Below are 20,738 nucleotides of genomic sequence, written 5' to 3' on the forward strand. Positions count from 1 at the left end.
ATACTAGAATAAATGTTTTAGCAGAAGTTATGTAATCATAACCCAAGATTTTCATGTAACCGATTGGAGCAAATATATTACAAGATTAAATGATCATGACATCATTTGGTGTTGCCAAAATCTTGGCTGAGATGTGATCTGATGGATGGCTCATGCTCTAGGGTCTACATTTTTCTCAAGATGGTATCTCACATCTTCTTGGTAAAGTCAGTGTTTAAAACTGGATAACTGTTTGCCTTTAAAAAATGAGTGTCCAATTTTAACCCCATTTAAATGTATCTCATTAATGTCTGTATTAATTACCTTTATCTAGTGTCTAGACTTTTTAGGTGGTTCACTGCGCCCTCTTGTGGCCATATTGCAAACATGTAGCTTGTGCATTAGCTATTTTTTTTAGCCATCTTAAAAGAACTACTGAATTCGATATATGAACTGTAGGGCTAAATTGTTGGAGGTTTAAGCATATACTAAATTCTAGAAACGTCGCACGACATATAAATGTCGCACGACATATAAAAATGTCATTATATAATGTAACCCGTGATTACACAACAAGGTCTGAATATAGCAGGCAGTAGTTTCTGTTCAGGCACTTGTGTGGGCAGCTGCAGTCGGTCCTGTCCCGGTCCTGAGGGTGACATTCAGGGGAAGCAGTTAGCATCGACAAAGGCATCAACATGGCACAGGCTGTGCAGAAACTGGTTGCTAAAGTACCTACCCTGGTCGGCGGTATGTTAATTTGTTGTGCTATTAATCACTACATGTATCCAATAACCGGGAACTGAATTGTAGTTACGTGGGTTGTAAAATCTTTATTGACAAGACAGAGCTAAGGCTAGGCCGACGCTGCCAATTGCACCGAGACTGTCATCAATTGAATGAAATGGATGTAGCACTAGCTAATGCTATTTTGTGTAGCAAACACCGAATTAAGATTTCATATTGCTTGTCTCTCTTTGTCTAATTTACAGTTATTTTACACAGTACGCTTGCTTTGTACTGTTCACACTCAGTAAGTAAACCATATAGCTATGTGGCTAATGCTACAGATCGGCATGCAGGGGAGCTCTGCAGCAAAAGCTAGCTTTGGCCGCAGCAAAGGAAAGTTGAACAGGACTCATGTTTGCAATATTTCTTCTCTCTTAGCCGCTGTCACCTACTCCAAACCCCGGCTATCAACCTTCTGGTACTATGCCCGTGTCGAGCTTGTCCCCCCTTCCCCTGCCGAGATCCCCAAGGCCATCTCGGGGGCCGCAAACGTCCTCAAGGGTCTCCAGTCAGGACGCCTCGGTCAGATGACGGTGAAGGTGCGTGTCTCCTACAGTAGTAGACAGAACACTGAGTTCTGGTGGCTGCATGGAGTTCATATAAAATAATGACAGTGGGAGACTTTCTGATATCCTGATTTGAGCTGAAACAATTTGTCGATTAGTTGACCATGGACATTTTCTGGTTCAAGCTTCACCAATATAAGGTTTGATGGTTTTATTTGTTACTGTAAACTGCATTAATCCTACTAATAGTATAGGAAACAAAATGTGGACTGTGTTGCTGTAAATTTGAGTCCCATGGCAAACTGTAAACCCTTATGCAGTTTGTTGACCAGAATAGATTTAATTGTTTTTAAATGTCTGTCATTTTAAATGTTTACTAAAAGTTCATTTAGATTTCCAAACATATATTACCCATTTATTCCCCATAGAATCAAGCCATGCAAATGCTTATGGTTTTATTTGCCAAAGTTGTCAGTTTTTTTAACGGCTGCAACTACAATTATTTTATTATGATTAAACTGTTTGTTATTTTTAAGATTAATTGATTCAATGTTTAGACCATAAAATGTTTGCCAATTGTGACAATTTCCCAAAGTAAGGAACGACAAGGAGAAGCGGCAAATCCTTTCATTCAAGAGGCTGAAACCAGCAAATGTTTGACGATTTCTGCTTAAAGGAATGTCGAAACGATAAATTGATTGTCAAAATAGTTAGCAATTAATATTCCCTCGATATATTCATCAACCAATTTTTGTGGCTCTACAGATCACTACCTCACTACCATCCAAATAATAATGGAGTTAAATGGAATTTTCCTTTTGTGATGCTCTCGGCACAAAAAACCCAGTGGTGGAAAGAGAACTGAAAATCTGAACTCTAGTGCAGTTACATTAGAGAAATATTACTCAATTACAAGTACAACTACTGGTATCAAAATAACACTTCATTGAAATACCTAAAAGTACAAAGTATTCTTCTCAAACACTACTCAAGAGTATTAGTTACTTTTTAACCATTGGTGTTTAGCGCATCATCAATAGCAGACATTCAATCAAACTCCTGTGTTGATCAGTGGTCATGCTCACCTCTCCAGACCTGGGCCTGTTGCAGAGTTTTGTTTTTAGTTTTTTCCGTATGTCAGGGATTTTATGATTGTGATTGTGATTGGGTAGCCTTATTGGCTACAAAAATGCAGATGTAAGATTTGTATATTAATTCAAATTGTACTTTAATTATGATTTTAAAAATAGCTGAGTAGATTACATAGTGTGGAAATAATGGCAAAATAATTGAATATATAATTATTATTATTTTTATTATTATAATTATAATAATTGCATGCTTAAAGGCCAGTGAAAGCAGTGGGGTGTATTCCTCAGTATTCTGTTTTCATTGTTGAAGTCTATGCCATACAAAATGAATCACGACTAAATCAATCCCCAAGTAGAACAATGACGGGAAGTTTGTCGGTGGTGGCTAAATCACTTCTCCAGAAGCCAATTTAAATCTTTTTTTTAAAAATTTTTTCCCCACAGGATGCTTTCAGGAACGGACTAGTGGCCACTGAGGTGTTGATGTGGTTCTACATTGGAGAGTGCATTGGCAAAGGAGGCATCGTTGGCTATGCTGTCTGAATTTTGGACTGTCATGCTTTTATTTCTTTTGAGCGTTGTATGCTCGACTTCCTGCTAGAATCCTGGGAACTAATAAATATATATCTATTGTTAAACTGAACGTCTTGTTTTCTGAGTCTTTGCCTTTTATATAACATGCATGGTTTAGTGTTGCTTAGGTGTTTGGCATCTGTGTACAGCAAAAAGAAATATAAATGATTAAAGCCTAAAGTACTGAGACAGTACCATGGACACTTCTGTGAGGTAGGTGGAAAAGTGTTCGTTTTAGTTCATACAAAGGACATTTTGGCAGAGAAGGAAAAGCTCAGATGTAAATAGTAACTTCAGAGGTTTGGTATTGTGAATGCTCACTCGACTGTTAGGTAACTGCGCCATTGTTATTGGTGGTGGTAACACCTGTGCTTAAGAAGGTAGTAAAATGTTAAAATGTTTGCTGAAACTAGGAGATCTGTGAAAAAAGAATCATCCTGCACCTTTGCACTTGACTGTTCACCCCATGCTGTCTTTAACTAACTTTGCCTACAATGGGTTTGCGCTGTCCTGACCATGTTTCTGAAGTAAGAAACCATCTTAATTTTTACACCCAAAGATACATATACATAGTGAGCTAGTTTTAGATGTTTTGGAGCACAGTGATTGTACTGTACTGTCCTATTATATCTTTATGCAGAGAAATCCAAAGTACCTTTTAAATGTATCTAAAGTTAATATCATGTTTTCTGACATGAAATACATCTCTGAAGATAGTCAGAACAGGAAAGTTGCCATCATTTTGGCAGCTTGACTATAAATTAAAAACTTTGCGTTGTCCACACAGGATTTAGTTCAGTTCCAAATATCAGCCAGCAGAGGGAGCTGTGAGTACTGTACGTATTGTTCAAGTAGTGTTAGCACTATAATAAATTTCAGAGCAGGTGGCTTCTATCATTTCTAATGCAATAACACATTTCATTTGGCAATCCTGATTGGATCAGATTTGGTCCTTATGTTTTCATGCAGAAATAAAAAAATGATATCACAAACAAATCAGTTCATTCCTTTAGCTCTTTATTTAGAACTATTGAACAATTTTGTTACAAAACAAGTCTTTTGTTGATATCAATTATACTCTGGTGGTCCATTATATAAGTAAACATACATACAATTAAATAAAGGTTAGTTCAAGTGAAAAAACTAAAAACTCAGCAACTGATATGACAACTATCAGATAATATTAACACATGATGAACCGTCTTCTAGGTGTGTTGAAGCCATAATAATACATTACTGTATTACTCATACCGATCATAAGAGAGCAATGTATTTTAGATGAATTGTGTAAGAATGTAATGATCTATCATGAGCAAATATATCTCAGGTTATCTCAGGTTACATCCTTTATGACTTTTAATAACATCATCACTTGACACATGTAACACCTTTATGATGTAATAGTTGTGATGGTCCAACTATCAGTGGGAACAGAGAACAGGACTGTTTATCAGATACGTACATGTTAAAATATCATCCAGCAGTTATTATCAGATGCCAGGAAAGATAACACTTCTCTGTAGGTTGTATTTGTGTGATTGTGTAGCAGTAATGTATTTCAATAATGTCTTAGAAAAACTAGCATGAAAATGTGATCCAACAGCACAATGCAAAACACAATATGTGATGTGATGAGTTAAAGAAAAAAGAATATATACAATTTTTGTAGAAACATTACTCTTCAAAAATAAGAAATGTGGTTTGGTACAGTTTCAAAATGTTGCAAAAATATATATTCCAAAAGCATTGCCGTATATTACAACTTCGATTTTATAAAAGTTTGGATCCTGTATAAATCCAAAAATTAAAACTGAACTGTGTTCAGTGACGATGTGTTTCTGTAGTACAATATTGTGTTTCAGAGTAGTAACATTCCCAGTGTTTTGCCGCCGCTGTCCCAACTTGTTTGAAACATGTTGCTGGGATCAAATTCAGAAGCATATTTTAACAAAAAATCAATGAAAGTGAAGGTAAAACATTATGCTTATATATTGTCCGTGTACTGTTTTCAGTTGAGTAAATGTCAAAAAGAAGAAGCAAATGATCACATTTTGTTTTGTTGTTATTTTCCAGCGCCCAACTTTTTTGGAATCTGGTTTGTATAAAAGGAAACACATGAAAAAATGTTTTCAGATTTTCAAATGCTCAAACATCAGTGTTCACTTGATATTGCAGATCTTGACTGAGGTTCCAACTCCAAAGCCCGGATAGAGGGGCTCAACAAACGTGGTCTCAAACCTGTGCAGGAGGGTCATGCTGTTGCTTATGCTATAAAACGCCAGCACGCCCGCAGTGTGGTCCAGGTACACGCCTATCCTGGGGGAGTGGGGGGCGCTGATGGCTTTGTCCACCCGGTTGTGCCAGGCGGAGTAGCCCGAGTCGGAGCAGAGGAGACTCCAGGATTTATCGTTGTAGCCCAGCAGACACAGCGAGCCTTTGCCCTTCCGGCTGATGCCCCTGTAGGCCACACCGATGGAAAACTCCCCGCTCCACTCGATCTCCCAGTAGAAGCGGCCTCCGGACAGGGCTTCCCGGCAGAGCACCTGGGCAAAGCTGTCGAACCTGTCCGAGTTCTCTCCATAGGGCTGCAGGTCCCTGGTGCGGATGACCTTTCTGCTGCTGTCAGAGATGTACAGCTCCTTGTAGGCTGTGTTAGGGTCCAATTTCAGCTGGCAGAAGTCTGGAGAAAAAACAACAATTTTATTTGGTAACTGAAGAAGTAAAGGCACAGGATGTCATTTCTGCTGCTAGGGGTCTCGTAAGCAAAACAAAAGATGTAAACAGCGTGGGATCATGGGAGTTTTTATCTTCACTGTTAAACAACCACCCCTGCTGATGGAAATCTATCTGACGTGACTCATGCTGAAATGTTCACAGACGAGGTAATGCTGTCAGATTTGATTCAATTCGATCTATTTGCGGTAAAGACACCAGATACTTACATTTCACAAAATCTGCTCTGCTCTTTGGCTCTGGAGGAAGCGCGCTGTCCACTGTCACTTCTTTGCCTGCACATCAATAAACAATGTTTGGTCAATGTGATCTGCACACACCCACACACATTCCTTTAATTCTTTCTTTGAGGTTTGTTTCTTGCAGTGTTTTTAACTGAAGAATGGATGATGCAATCACTCCAACAATTCGTGGCAACTGCATTATCAACCTAAACAATAATTAACCTCCTACAGTCTCATATTGCTATATGGGACGTGACTGTGCTCACCTCTGCTCCTCCTGTCCAATGTTCGACTCTCTGTAGTGTACACGGGGACCTCGTTCACTGTAAGACAGAACACATTCATATTTAGAAAACTTTGTTTGTTGGTGTTTGCTGCCTATCCTGTTGAAGTACTGTGATCAGTTCGGAGGTCAGACCTGACTTGGAGATCTTGAGCAGCTCCTCTCTGCCAAACTCCTCCAGGCGGTCCTTGATCTCAGCCACAGCTTTCCTGACGGCCCCGAAGGAGAAGTCAGGGTTCACCGTCACTCTGGGGATGAAGCCGTCGTCGGTGGGGGTGCAGAGGTAGTTGAAGTTCTGATGGAGGAAAGAGAAGCAAGTGTCGTGACGAGGATGAATACACATCAACAAGACCTATCTGAGAAACAAATGGAGTTGACCAAATTGATTTTTACGTACGGACCATGATTTCAAAGTGAACATCACACAACTTTAAAGCTAGAGTCATGGTAAAAGATACATCCAAATTTCCAACCACACATTGTGAGTAATATATCAAAGCCTCTTGAAGTGCTTGTTTAGAAACTGTTACACCCAAATGATACAAAGGACTTGTAGTTGTGTATTTATACTGTCATCATGATCATGGACAACCTGTGTGAGTAAACCTTCTCATTAAAAACCACACCCATATGTATATTTGACTGGCATTAGTCCAGAATCAGAGTGAAACTGCAAAGTCACAACAGTAACACATGACACTGACACTATTAGTTTGTCAACCTACTGCCTTATATGTTGGATGATGCCACCAAGTTACAAAGCAAAATTATGTAGAAATTGTCATTTTGTACGATTCAGCGTCCCCCACAGTTTCTGAGTGCAACCACTGTTTTAAATACAAATCCCAGGTCTGTAACAGTTTGTCAGATGTAATGTAGGTGCTGACTACAAACAAAACTCATTATGTCATAACAGTGTTGTGTTGAAAACTTGTATGTTGAAGTAAACATGTATTTAACACTGTGATCCTACCCTCTCACTGAAGTTACATAGTGCAGAAACAAGTGATGGGGGGCGGAGTGGCTGAGACAGAGACACCATTCATCCCATTACAAGACACTGTTCCATCAGAATGATAAAGAAGCTGTTATTTTAATGTTCCTCATCTCATCTCATTTTCTTAACCGCTTTATCCGTGAGGGTCACGGGGATGTTACCGCTTTATCCCCCCCTTTCAGGGGGTTGCGGGGGTTACTGGAGCCAATCCCAGTTTTTCATATGGGCGGAGGCCAGAGGAGGCCAGAGGAGGCCTGTTATTTTAATGTTAAAGGTGCAATATGTAAGAACTGGTCACCTCTTGAATACGTGCTACAAACAAACGGGGGTCAGCATAGCACCCGAGTGACTGCTAACTGCTGCAAACCTAGCTGCTGTAAGCTAGTTAACTGAATTAGCCGTGCAGCTAGCAGTCCGGACTGCTCAATAGTGCTATTGAGAGAAAGGACAGGCTGAGGCTAGCTGGTTAGCATGCTAACTTCAATATCTCTTCAACTCAATTTCTTCACATTCTGTCATTGTTAGTTATTTTTTTTGAAAATCTTTAAAATTCTTTCGCATTGCACCTTTAAAAAGTGACATAATGTTGCTTTAACATCATTAAATGACAACTCCAGATGTATTTCTTCCTAAATAGTCACTATGTTACCTGCAGGAAGTGGATGTGGTCCTCGGTGCTGTACAGCTGCTTGAGGCCCGACTCCTTCTTCTTCAGTTCGTCAATCTCCTGTTCCAGTCGCTCGATCAAAGCTTCGGCCTGGTTGAAAGCGGCCTTCTCGTTGATACCAATCAGCTTGGTCACCTCTGACCTCATCCTCTCAATGGAGCGGATCATGTCCTCGAACATCTTCTGGCTCTCCACCATGGCTCTCTGGGCAGAGTTCTGCACACAAGGTTCAAAATGTCAGCGTTTTACAGAAGACCTGCTGTAGTTTAACAGTAATGACTTTCTTTTTTGCAATGTAACTACATTCAGTCATTGACTGACGTTACCTTGAGTGAATCCACCGCAGTCTTCAGCTCATCCAGCTCCTTCACCCTCTCCTGGCATTTTTGTCTAATCTCAGCTTGAGAGATTCCCAGGAGTTTCTGCAGAATAAAGACATATTACACAGCCAGTTATTTCACTGTTTTGTTTAGCATGCAATCCCACGCTGACTGGCCTCCTTTAATTTAGCATTCATAAGATGTAATTGAATGTCATGCTGTTTTATTGTACGAGACTTAAAGCCTCGTATTTGTTGGTTCCATAAAAACATTCTTTCTCATTAAGGAATATCTGGGGAGGCCCTTGGGCATGTCTAATAAACCCGACTCAAAGAATCTTCATAATACGGCCAGCTTTTATCTCGGAGGGAGAGAGGGGGGAAAAAATCTGTAATGGAATTCCGGCCACGTTAGGAATGCGAATCTACCGCTGCCTGACTTTTAAAGAGATGTTTCAAGGTGCATGCAGCACTGACGTGCAGAATAGAGGGCTTCTAATTCAGCTTTTACTCAAGCCCACCAACCCATTCTTCAAGATAAGCTTGAGGAATGTGGGGAATCTGGGGGGGGGGGGGGGGGGGGTCGAACATGAGAGGGGGAGGGGAGAGAGCGGGAGTGAGATGTGTGAGATTCAGGTTGTAAATCGTTAGATGAGAGAAACCAGACTGGCCGTGTTGTAAAGAAAACAGCAGGATGAATTATAACTCCATCGTGCCCTGAAAACCCTTCAGCCCATATCCCTGCTGCCATAAAAACACTTTCAATTACTCATCCATAAAAACTAGTACAGCTCTGACTGGTGCATTCGTATACTACAGTATCTGCTGACAGTCTTATCTCCTCTCCATCGTTTTTACTGGCAAAGTGAATCATTTGAATGTGCACTGCAGCGCCGTGGTTACAACACTGTGATTGGCCGGTCATGAGGTGTTGAAGGCCTTGACTCCCTGACATTCCAGTATCATTACAGGCCAACTCCCACAGGTGGGAACCGCCGCAGCAGAAGGAAGTTTCTGTGTATCTATCCCACAGCTGGAATGCCGCATTCTCTGAAAAGCAGCTTTCAGAGGCGATAACTAGAAGACACTCCCCCAGGCTCCACGCAGCTAATCAGAGAGCCGGACTTGTTTTGGCGGTGAATGCCTGCCAGTTTAGCTGATAGCGTTGGCGAAATGGGTCAAAGTACAGGCGCCAGTTGTAGTGCAGAGGCAGGAGTTGGGAAAAACAACCCGTTTTCTCTCGCTCAAAATACTCCAATGACTTTATATTTCTAATGTATCAAGGATGTGCCTCTTTTAAACAGCTTATCTGTCTTCAAACATATATTATTTCAATCAGGCTGCTTATCTCTCCGACATGAAATCACACTTTCAATCCATCAACAGACACAGGAGGATCTCTTACCTGTTTCTCACCCCTCTCCGCCTCAGCAGAGACAATGTCATGGCCCCTGTGTTCACTGACTGTGCAGATAGCGCAGATACACATCTGATCTGTTCGACAGAAGAGCTCCAGGGACTTCTGGTGCTGCGGGCAGATCTTCCTGTCCAGGTTTCCCAGCACCTCCACCAGCTTGTGCCTTTTGAATGTGGCAGATTCATAGTGAGGCTTTGAGTGCTTCTCGCAGTAGGACGCCAGACAGTTGAGACAGGATTTTACAGCCTTTAGTTTCTTCCCAGAGCAGAAGTCACAGGGGACATCGCTCGGCCCGGCGTAGATGTTCCCCTGGGACGTGTTGAGGTTGAGGGTCAGCCCGCTCTTCTTGATCTTCTCAGCCACCATGCTCAGGGTGGCGTTGGGCCGCAGAACAGGCCTCTGGGTGAATGTGATCTTACATTGAGGACAAATGTAAATCCCTGTGTAGTCAGCCTCGTTCCAGTAGCCACTGATGCAGTCCATACAGAAACTGTGGCCACAGGGGATAGCCACAGGGTCCCTCAGGAGGTTCAGGCACAGGGAGCAGTTGAAGTAATCTGGAGACGTGTGATCAGCCATTGTGATGGACTAAAAACACAGTCAGACCTGAGGAAACAGGCAGAGAACGCCAAAGAGCAGATAGAAATTTCGTCGAGTGTGCCTGGGAGCCCGCCCTCAAGAGTGTGGTACAGCCTGCCAGAGACAGGACCTACTTGTATTTCTGAATTCCAGAGGTTATTGATTGAAAGCAGACAAGGCCCTCCCCCTGTGCTGTGAGTATATCGAGCCCTGCCCAGTTCAGATAAGCAGGTTGAGCAAGGAGGGAGAAGGGAGAGGGAGAGAGACAGAGAGGGAGAGAGACAGAGAGGGAGAGAGAGAGAGAGAGAGGGCGGGCAGACAGGAGAGGAGAGAGAGAGAGAGAGAGAGTGGACAGTGTGAAAGAAAGAGAATGAATGAAATGTAAAAAAGGCGTAACAAGTGGCAACTAATGTGCCAGAAAAAGCTTCCATTTCCCTCAGTTTCCTTTACTCTTAAATTTCTCATGTGGCTCATCAGCGGCTGAGTTGCGCACACACTTCTCGGCAGCTGTATTTCCACCTATTGTTGTCAGACAGAATCGCCATTGTCTTAAACCGGTTATAGTCCGACAAACATGAATGCAGCCTAAGGTACTGTCGGAATTTGAGGGACCACCCAATAAACAAACAGAGACAGTGTGAGCTGAGCAGAGTTTCAAAGTCATTTCAAACATCCCTGCATTCTCTTTTTCTATCACTTCAAACATGAAAAGTTTAACTTGCTGGAGGCGGTTTGTCTCAGAGCAGCAAGAGCCCAGAGCTGCAGTATTTACACTGTGTCCAGTCAGACCAGTCGGGTCACTTTTTTCTCTTTTTGTAACTAGTTGTTTGTACAGCAGAAAGAAAATATTCCTGGTTGGGACACCAAACGGAAACGCACACATGCACGGGTGCGCTTGCACATGAGAACACTCCTTCCAGGTCCAGGTGTGTTGTTACAGTGGATGTTTTGCATATTTGTGTGCGTGCTTCATCGAAGTTATGTTGCATTATTTCCTTTTCTAAAAATGTCACTCTCATGGTTACCTAACTTAGCCCTGTCACCCTGACTCACTCTGTAACATCTAGTGTCTGCTGACATCATAGCCTCTCATTTACATTTCAATTTGCATTTCAATGAATCCCTGTTTATTGGTTTCTGTACTAATAGCCCATTCATAGTATTTTTCTGTCAGTCCTTTGTTCAAGATTAGAGCCATTACTGGAAAGAAACTGGCTTGAAATCAAAGTTTTGTAATTTGCATTTCCTGCTTCATGTAGGCAAAAAATATAAATCAAAGGTTGTAAAAGGAACATTGGCCCCACCTTCAACTCCTATCTTGCATTACTTCATACACATGGTAGTTTCACCTCTCCATATTTGGTCTGGTTTCTGATAAGCCAGTTTTTCCTTCCTTCCTCCAGAGTAGAGGGAGCGCTCTGTACTTACAGATTAACTACCTGTTAGTGTCGAGAACCGCCGCTAACGGACAGAACTTTGAATAAAGCTCTGACTTAATTGGGAGTTTCTAACTCATGATCAAAATCAATCAAAAAGTTATTATTTGAGAAAGTCAGCATGAAGCATGATACGTTTTTAAAAAAAGTCTTTTAAGGTTTAATAACAAGCCTTTCTAAGAAAGTCAATGCATTCTCCGATGCAGCAGACAGAAACTTCACAGTCATCTGCAGCTCAGTCCAAGTTCAAGGAGAAGGGTCAGCCTTCATTAAGGTGCGGCGCTTTCTGCAGGCCGAGTGCAGGGGAGCACAAATGGCTGTTTGATCAGAGGAAACAAGGACCCACTTCACTAAGTGTGAGTCAGAAAAACGAAGACACAATATTTAAAAGTGTTATTGGAAAACAGTGGACACATTTGTTGATGCTGGTAGATACACAAAGCTGAAGTTTACTGAAACAGACCCAGTGTGGATAAAAAGGCTGCACACTGCTAGCATGCATCTCTGTCGTCGCCACACCCTCAGACAGGAAAAGAGCAAAAAACTAGAGCCCAACCGATACTTGACATCGATATATTGGCCGATATACACATTCACAAACACACCCTCAAATGTGACAGAGGCAGGATATTTTACAGTTAAACAATTAACTTCATCATCTAAAATGACATCAGTGCACTGTTCATAAACCTACTGGGAATTTAATAATTACAAATTATCCAAAGCATCTTTTTCTGCATTATAATCTATATCTATCAATATCAGATGATAATATATAATATAAATAAAATAAAATCACACATTGACTGATTATCAGAGCTGCATTCAAAAGGATTTTTACGATGTAATGATAACAATATGCAGATTTCACATAACATACAAAATAGTATAGTTTGGTTGTGTGTGTGCACAGTTTGAGGAAAACATTATTTTAACCAAAAAGCTGGACTTCTGAAAAAATAGACATGATGAGCACATTAAGTTATTCAGCATAGATTAAACTTCAAATTAAGAGCCGACCTGAGCTCTTGTCTTTCACAGGAAGTTCAGGGAAAACATGTAATCGTGTTTTCTCTCATCAGTCTGGAATGAAACATATTCTGAGGCTAAATTAATTTTCAGTAGGTGCAGTCAATTCATGCATAACCACTGAGTCCTCAGATATCAAGATTAAGACTACAAAGTGTCGACCAACATGCCTTTCTTCTCCATAAAATGTCTATATTTTTGTTTTATGAAGGCAAAGTCCATCTCCTCCCACATCTCTTAAAAACAGGGTCCACACACCCCCCCACACCTTTTTTATTCCTACACATGGCAATGTGTTATGATATATCGAATGGGAAGATAAATTTAATTGGCTCGGTGTTGAAGGTTTGAGTTGAGTTGAGCAATAGCTGATGCAGAATGACAAGTGTTTTTCAATCCTGCCCTGCATGTTGTAGATGTTTCCTGCTCCTACACACCTGATCCAAATGATCAGCTCGTCACCTGAAGCCTGATAATGACCCCTTCATTTGATTCAGGTGTGTTGGAGCAGGGAAACATCTAAAACATGCAGCGCAGGGGGAGCTCAGGACTGAGTGGTGAGACACACATGACATTGATGTTTAATGATCATTTTGGTGCAGACAGTTCTCTGGTGGACCCTTCTGTATTTCTTTTTTATCTTCCTCATCTTCCTTTATCCATCTTCTTCTCCTTCTTCTTGCCTGGTCCCAACACACTACAGCAGCTATAATTTCCTCAAAACATTATCCAGTATACTTCTTTAGAGGATCATACACATGTGCATATTGTTATTGTTAAGTTATCTCTATTTAAATCAGTTTTGCAACCCTTGTAACACAATGTTGCCCTGAGGTAACGCAAACATTGCTTGGGGATGGGTGTGATGATGGTTTTGATCATTGATGCATTATCAGAGAGGCTTAATCTTCCAACAAATGGGATGTGCGCAGTAGAGGGTTAAAGAGCAAGTCAGGTACAGCAAGAGAGCAAGAAATTTGTAAAGAGGGGAAAATGCTTTGCTAGATGACGATAATAAAATATCTTGATCGAATCAACTCCAATTTTAGTGTCAGTTTAAAGGCCTCTTGTAGTGCCCTTTTCAACGCTACTGCAATAATCGAGAAAGTCAGCTCAGTTTGCAGTCAGATGAACCTTCAAGTCACTGTGAATGTGTAGTTTTCACCTATAAATGATGTTTTTTTTTTTTGTTTTTTTTTTGTTTAAGTTGTACTTGAAACTATCATTGGAAATAGGAGCAGACCGATTTAATTTACATGCAGTGTGTGCAATGAATATTAAATATGAATATAAATTCTGTCAAACCATTAAAATAAAACGGCAAAATAATTAAATCGTAGTATAAATCGCCTCGCCTTTGGTTCGAGGTCTTTTTAAAGGTAAAATTACTGAAATTGAAATGAAGATCTGAATTGAAAATAAATGAGTAATTTGGGTCTTTTCATTAAAACAAATTGATTTTACAACTGAAAATAACTCATGTTTTTGTTAACACTGATAGTTTTCATCTTATTCTAACCACTACATCGCATCTCAGTCAACATTGTGTCACCTGCACTGAAGAGCATGACCCTCTCGGTGGAACCTTTAGTCAAATAAGAAGCTACATTTAGTCTTGCATGTCAGCCGTAGTTACTGTTGTTGACGGACAACAGACCCAGTAATGCCTGGCACTCGGCTCTGGCCCTGCTGGCTCTAACACAATGGAATCTTTTAAGCAGCCTTTCTCGGCCCTCCTGTTATCTGGGCTATCAAGTGTAGTTGCATTCCTATCTCCATTTCAACAGCCCCGAAACTCCATCTTGGCCGGGAGGTGTGTTCGCCGTAAGGTAAAATCTACAGAGGAAGGTGTTTAGCTAAGAAAAGAAAACATTCTTATGATTGTATCGTTTTCAACGAGCACATTTTCTTAGTTGCGATGGTGTTCTGGTTGACCTGCGGTAAATTCCAGTGTAGACTTGCAGCCTGCCTTTAAACCTCATAACAAATCAGTGGTAATGAAATGCAAAGTAAAAACGGAGTTGATAATTAACTGTGGTTACAGGTGAGGTGAAGGTCAGGGAAATCTCAGACCACAACAACCAAGGCGGAGAAAACGCACGCGCATCACAATGAAACAAGTCATTGCTTTGCGCAGGCTGCTGCTGACCAGACATGACAGTTGATCACCAGAAAAGAAGTTGTAGAATTATTAGTCAAAGTGCAGAAAATAATCTCTTTGGCATGAGGTCATTTTGTTCTGTGACTAGAGTAGGTATCATCACATGCCCAAAGGGAACAGTCTGTCTCCAGGCAATCTCTAACACTCAGCAATTACAGTTCACTCAACTGTAGAGTGTGACACACCTGTGGTTTCTTTACACTGCATTGTTTGATAGATACCAAGTTGCTTTTGACGTAGTTTGAAGGGGCACTATGTAGTTTTGGTGAAGGAATTCAAACTCAGAAATATTTATTTGTTCCTTAACTGAATAAACAAGCTGTTCTCAGAGGAAAATAATGTCCCCAGAACACTGTTTGAAGCTAGGGTGGCAGGGTCCGCCACATATAAACAGTAAAACAAGTAAAACAGTATGAAATTGTGTTGTCCTTTTTAAGGTCAGATTGTTTATTCAGTCATGAAAACAAAGTTTGTTTATTTAGTTTGTTTAGGCAGAAAAAAAGTCAGGCGATGAAGATCTTTCTTCCCCAAAATCACACAGTGCTGCTTTAATTCACCATTTTATGGAGAGCAGGTAATATTATTCCAAACAGCGCCTTTCATGCTCAAAAACATATAAAATCCTCAAGGCCTGAGGGTGTCTACATGAAATAAAAAACATTGCGTAAGCTACAATTTTGCTTTTATTATTCAAGGCCAAACCTTATGACCACACATTTTATCTAATGCTTGGATTCTGTATCTGATGAAGGCATTCAGAGTTCTTTACTGGCCCCGCCCTTGTTTGACTGGTTTCGGCTTAACCAGTTTATCCTCCCTCTGTTTACCCTATATAACTTGCACCTGTCGTACCTGTGGGTTCACTTTGCCACTGTGCTGACAGGAGTCACTTACTGCCTTCACAGCATCTTCACTGCATTACAGGGAACAGCCCAAAGTTTTCTCCATGTCGGATCAGGACGCCTGCTACCTGTGTAAGGAAGACCTTAGGGATCCCGTGTCCATCCCTTGTGGCCACATCTTCTGCTCCGTTTGCCTGAAGACATACTGGGACCATGCTGACCACACGGGCTCGTACCTCTGCCCACAGTGCAGGGTCTCCTACAGCAAGAGGCCCACCCCGAGGCGCATGGGAAGCTCCCGGCACTCCACATTGCCACAGCGCAGCAGCGAATCCTTTCCACCTCCACCTCCGTCCCCTGACTACAACTACGCAGGACCCCAGGATGTAGGCTGTGACATCTGCATCGGCAAGAAGCACAAAGCCGTCAAGACCTGCCTGATGTGCCTTGCCTCTTACTGCGACAAGCATCTCAAGCCCCATTTTGAGTCTGCCACTTTTAAAAGGCACAAGCTGGTGGACGAGATCGGCCACCTGGACAGACAGATCTGTCCCCAGCATCAGAAAGGTCTGGAGCTTTTCTGCCGCACTGACCAGATGTGTATCTGTGTGCTGTGCACGGTGAAGGAACACAAAGGTCACGACATGGTGTCTGCTGAGCAGGAGAGGGCGGAAGAGCAGGTAGGCAACACTTTGCTTAGAGTGACCACACTGGTTTCTCTGCTTACATGTGCTTAGCTCAACATCACAAGTATTGTTTCATGTCCGTGCATTTTTCATCTGTGAATCAATGGTGACACATGTAATTGTCATGAATCATTGTAGTAGTGGCTGGGTGGCAGGTCATGCATGACAGAGCGGATTACAATAGATTAAACAAGCCCATAAAACAAAGCCTGAAGTGAGACACGCCCGAATAAACACAAGACTGCTACCTGCATGCAGGCTACTACTACCACTGTCAACTTTGAGCTATTCATTCGTTAGTCTAATGTTTAAGTTAAATAAAAACTTCTTGATTAGATGGTTTTGCCAGTTTTTGTCTTGTTGATTTGTGGAATTGCTGTTACCATCATCAACAATGTCTGTTGTTTCCCTCATAGCAACGGCTGGGCGCCACCCAGGCTGAGATCCAGGAGAAGATTCACGACCGATTCAAGCAGATGGAGGAACTAAAACAAGCTGTGGACTCACTCAAGGTTTGTGCCACCATCATCCATCAGACAGATAAGACCAGACTAGCCACTTCACACTGAATGGAAAGTTAAATCAACTACCAACACAGACATACATTCCTTCATGTAGGGAGTGATGACAGCCTCTCTGTGTGCTGGTAAAACCAGTGTGACACCCAGTTGATTAATGGCTTTATGTCCGTGTGTCCTGTGCAGAACTCAGCCCATAGAGCGCTACAGGAATGCGAGAAGATGTTCAGTGACATGATGCGCGCCATCGAGAGGATGCAGCAGGAGATGACCAAGCTGATCGCCTCCAACAAGAAAGCAGCGCTCAACAACGCAGAGGGCCACATGGAGCGACTGAGCCATGAGATCGCCGATCTGAAGAGGAGAGACAATGAGATCACTGCACTGTCCCGCACTGAGGACCACATCCACTTCATCCAGGTAACTGACTACCAACCAACCAATCAATGGATTCATAAAACAGATTTAGTAGCTCCTTCACAGGTACAGGGTGGCAGTAGAGGTATCCCATCAGGTTTCATCTTGGACAGGTCACTAGTCAATCACAAGGCCAAGACTTTGTATAATATACAATTGGTGGGATGGTGCAAAATGATACAAAAAAAAGAAACAGAAGACTACTTTAAAGTACATTATCATGACTGCGTTGCTATTTTGTCCTTATCAGAGCTACCACATGCTGATAGCTCAGACGGAGGCTGAGGAGCTGCCTACAGTGACCGTCAACCCCTACTTCACCTTCGGCCCGGTCACTAAGGCCGTCTCTGAGATGAAACAGCACCTGAATGAATTCAGCAATGATGAGCTGGTTAAGGTAGCCAAGGCAGGTGAGTAAAGAGACTGCATGAAGTCCTTGGTGTTCAAACCTCTTGAATCAGTGTGAACCATGTTAATATATTTAAAAAATATATCTTTTACTTTTTTACAGTTAACAAGATGACCTTCTGCCAACTGGATGAATCCAAAAAGAGACGGTCTGTGAAAAGTGAGTCAGCCACTCAAGAGAAATAAATTGCATATTGTTGACTTTATGTGGACAAAAGTAATGTGGTAGACACATTGGTGCAATTTACTTTTAGACAATTCATAAAACATGTGGAGCTACGGTATTAAGAAATAACATGGACCCAAACTGAAAGTTAAGCATACTTTGACTCAGGGAAGTTGGGTAGATTTACAGTTTCCCTTGTCCTCAATAGGGCTTTGTGCAATCTTGTTTGATGTTTGGTCATGGCTGGAGAATGACATTCATTAGAGGGTAACAAGAGGTCACTCCGTTGCTGCAGGGTTAAATGTTTACTTTGGTTAGGAGGCCAAAGTGCCAGCAAGTTTACATTAACACACTCCTCTAAATTAGAATTGGGCTTAGCTGCACAGTCTTTGACATGAGCTTGATTGATGATGACGGTTTTTATAGACCTAGGTTAAAGGTCCCATATATGAAAATGTTCAGGTTCTTAATTTTATTTTGGGTGTCTACTAGAAAATGTTTGATGCTTTAATGATGACAATAATGAGGAAAAATGATGTAAAATACACATTATTTTGCTCATACTGTCCGTCTATTCACCCTTTATCCTAATGCTCTGATTTAGCTTCTGTCTCTTTAAGGCCCCCATCCCAAAAAAGCACTGTCTGCTCTAATTGTTCAGCTGTCACAGGTTTGAGCTGGCACTGCCCATCATGTTATGCATCAGCTCTGTCAGTGTTTGTGCAACCACACCTGTGTTGGGGGTGTGGCTGTAAAGTTGTTATATCACAACCTTACAGAAGTCCTGACAGCTTGTTTAAAGGCACTGTTTTTGATACGGGCTGTGTGCATTTCTATGTGAATTGAGCGTTTTGATCCTGATTGTGCAGTTACTGATGGTTAATTGTCTGTCATTGATAGCATTATGTAATAGAAAGTCATTATAGATCACTACTAGAAACAAACATTATAATACATTATACCATGATTACTATTTTCTGACATGATACACATGTTTACTTCCACAGGTGACGAAGCTCCCATGTACAAGTCTGTCCCAGTCCAGGAACCTCAGTACAGGGAGGATTTCCTGAAATGTGAGTCAGAGCTTCAGCCTCATTCTGCTTTCTGGTTTTCTGCGCTGACACAGATCACTGCTCTCCCTGCTCACTTCAGTGCATCAGGCAAATTAGATGCTGATGAAGTTCTCTGTCAGACCCTGTGGCTGACCACAAAATCTGATTTTTGTTACTACTGTATGTGCTGCAGTGTCGACAGAGACTGGGACTGATTATGAATGTATTAGCTGGCGCTTACGCAGCTTTGTGATTTGTGAGGTGCTTCCTCCCTGTTTGAACTAACTATTTAAAAGCTGATGATGAAATTGTCTCTGGAAAAAAAATTTAAAATTTTGTTTTAAGCAAATTGCCAGGGGCCAGTTTGTACTAATATCTAAAATTGTTTACATAGCCTTTCAGGTAACTGGACACAGGGTTCAGCGGTTGTGGGTCTCGCCTTACAGTTAGAGATGAACTTTGTTAGATGTACTTCTGTTTGTGGTCAAACTCACAAACAGTGTTGATACCTCTGGCATTCCAGATAAAAAGTCGGGCAGCTCTAGCAGAGGCCACCGGGTGGCTCACCAACTATGACCTGCAGAGGTGGACACACACAGCAGGCAGGTGACATCTAACCCCTGGGATTAGTCTGATTTTCGTGTCCAGACAGGGTCTCCCGCTTTTAAGTCCAATCATGCTATGACAGAAGTTAGTAGAAATAGTGGTGCAGTGGTGAGGGGTGCTTTATGCTGAGCAACAGCTTTGTCGGTCTTGGGTTTCCTCATTTACATCATCTCATCCAGTGTAAGTAATATGTTTCCACCTGTGAAGTAAGTGTTTCATTTATCTATGCAGATGCTACCCCGCTCACTCTGGACCCCAACACAGCCTACAGACAGCTCTACTTGTCTCGAGGAAACAGGAAAGCTGCCCTCAAGAGAGACCCCCAGTCCTACGGTGATCACCCTGCCCGGTTTGACTCCCTGCCTCAGGTCCTGTGTGTGGAGCCTCTCTCTGGAGGAGCTTACTACTGGGAGGTTGACTGGAGTGGAGAGGGGGCGGCCCTCGGAGTCTCCTACAAAGGCATCAAGAGGACGGGCTACGGAGACACCTGCCGCATCGGCTACAACCGCAAGTCCTGGAGCCTCTTCTGCTCCGATTCCAGCTACTCAGCCCGCCACAACAAAGACCAGGTCGAGGTCAGCGCACCCTACTCGTCACGTATAGGGGTGTTCCTAGACCACGCCGGGGGGACCCTCTCTTTCTACACTGTGGGGGACAAAATGTCTCTCATCCACCGCTTCAAGGCCACCTTTAATGAGCCTATCTATCCAGGCTTCTGGGTTTGGTACGAGTCGGCCATCAACCTCATCCAGCTGTGATGAAATAACAATGATCCATGTACAACTGTGATTCAGATTTACAGAACAAAAGCATAACTATTCTGACATGTTATTACTTTTAAGATTGGATATGTGGTGTATTTTTTAGACGATGTATAAGGGGAACTTTACTTGATGGCTGTGAATATTTTGCCAATTAACGTGTGAAATGTAAGATCAGGTGTATAAAGTGAAGGAGCATTTAAATTATAATTTTGAATAATGAAGGCTGTACATTGAAAGGAATGTGATCATTTATATAGATTACGATAGACTTTTATCAATATTTACTTATTTTTATCAATCATTTATTTTTATGACTTATTTTTATCAATAAACATTTTATGAAAACGATATACTGTGTGTATTTTCACTTTTTTTTTTTTTTCAAGACTTCTGTAATCAAACTTTTGCTTCACAGGTGAATAACCTCTCAAATATGTAGCTGAAAACTCTACATTCATTATTCTAGGTTCATCTAATCAGACTCAATGTTATC

The 20,738-nt window shown here is 41.7% G+C and overlaps 3 protein-coding genes across 4 annotated transcripts; 2 read left to right on the plus strand and 1 right to left on the minus strand.

Moving 5' to 3' along the window:
* The first annotated feature begins 594 nt into the window (after positions 1–594).
* On the plus strand, positions 595–3,008 carry atp5l (ATP synthase, H+ transporting, mitochondrial F0 complex, subunit g). The gene is made up of 3 exons (XM_073479532.1): positions 595–729; positions 1,147–1,307; positions 2,810–3,008. Exons 1-3 carry the CDS (start codon positions 678–680, stop codon positions 2,906–2,908), a joined length of 312 nt encoding a protein of 103 aa, XP_073335633.1. The 5' UTR covers positions 595–677; the 3' UTR covers positions 2,909–3,008.
* A 930-nt stretch (positions 3,009–3,938) lies between these two features.
* Positions 3,939–10,266, minus strand: ftr82 (finTRIM family, member 82). Its single transcript, XM_073479475.1, has 7 exons — positions 9,567–10,266; positions 8,169–8,264; positions 7,825–8,058; positions 6,314–6,473; positions 6,162–6,218; positions 5,881–5,946; positions 3,939–5,618 (listed from the first exon to the last, which is right to left on the minus strand). Exons 1-7 carry the CDS (start codon positions 10,155–10,157, stop codon positions 5,098–5,100), a joined length of 1,725 nt encoding a protein of 574 aa, XP_073335576.1. The 5' UTR covers positions 10,158–10,266; the 3' UTR covers positions 3,939–5,097.
* A 2,855-nt stretch (positions 10,267–13,121) lies between these two features.
* Positions 13,122–20,329, plus strand: ftr83 (finTRIM family, member 83). 2 transcript variants are annotated; one of them, XM_073479773.1, is made up of 8 exons: positions 13,122–13,179; positions 15,689–16,305; positions 16,728–16,823; positions 17,016–17,249; positions 17,497–17,656; positions 17,758–17,814; positions 18,828–18,896; positions 19,713–20,329. In XM_073479773.1, exons 1-8 carry the CDS (start codon positions 13,149–13,151, stop codon positions 20,237–20,239), a joined length of 1,791 nt encoding a protein of 596 aa, XP_073335874.1. In that variant the 5' UTR covers positions 13,122–13,148; the 3' UTR covers positions 20,240–20,329. The 2 variants fall into 2 exon arrangements, with proteins under 2 accessions (XP_073335874.1, XP_073335875.1); XM_073479774.1 differs by having other exon boundaries at positions 13,127–13,179; positions 15,708–16,305.
* Positions 20,330–20,738: the final 409 nt, after the last annotated feature.

The sequence above is a fragment of the Pagrus major genome, chromosome 13, assembly GCF_040436345.1.
Source record: "Pagrus major chromosome 13, Pma_NU_1.0".
NCBI classification, from domain to species: Eukaryota; Metazoa; Chordata; class Actinopteri; order Spariformes; family Sparidae; genus Pagrus; species Pagrus major.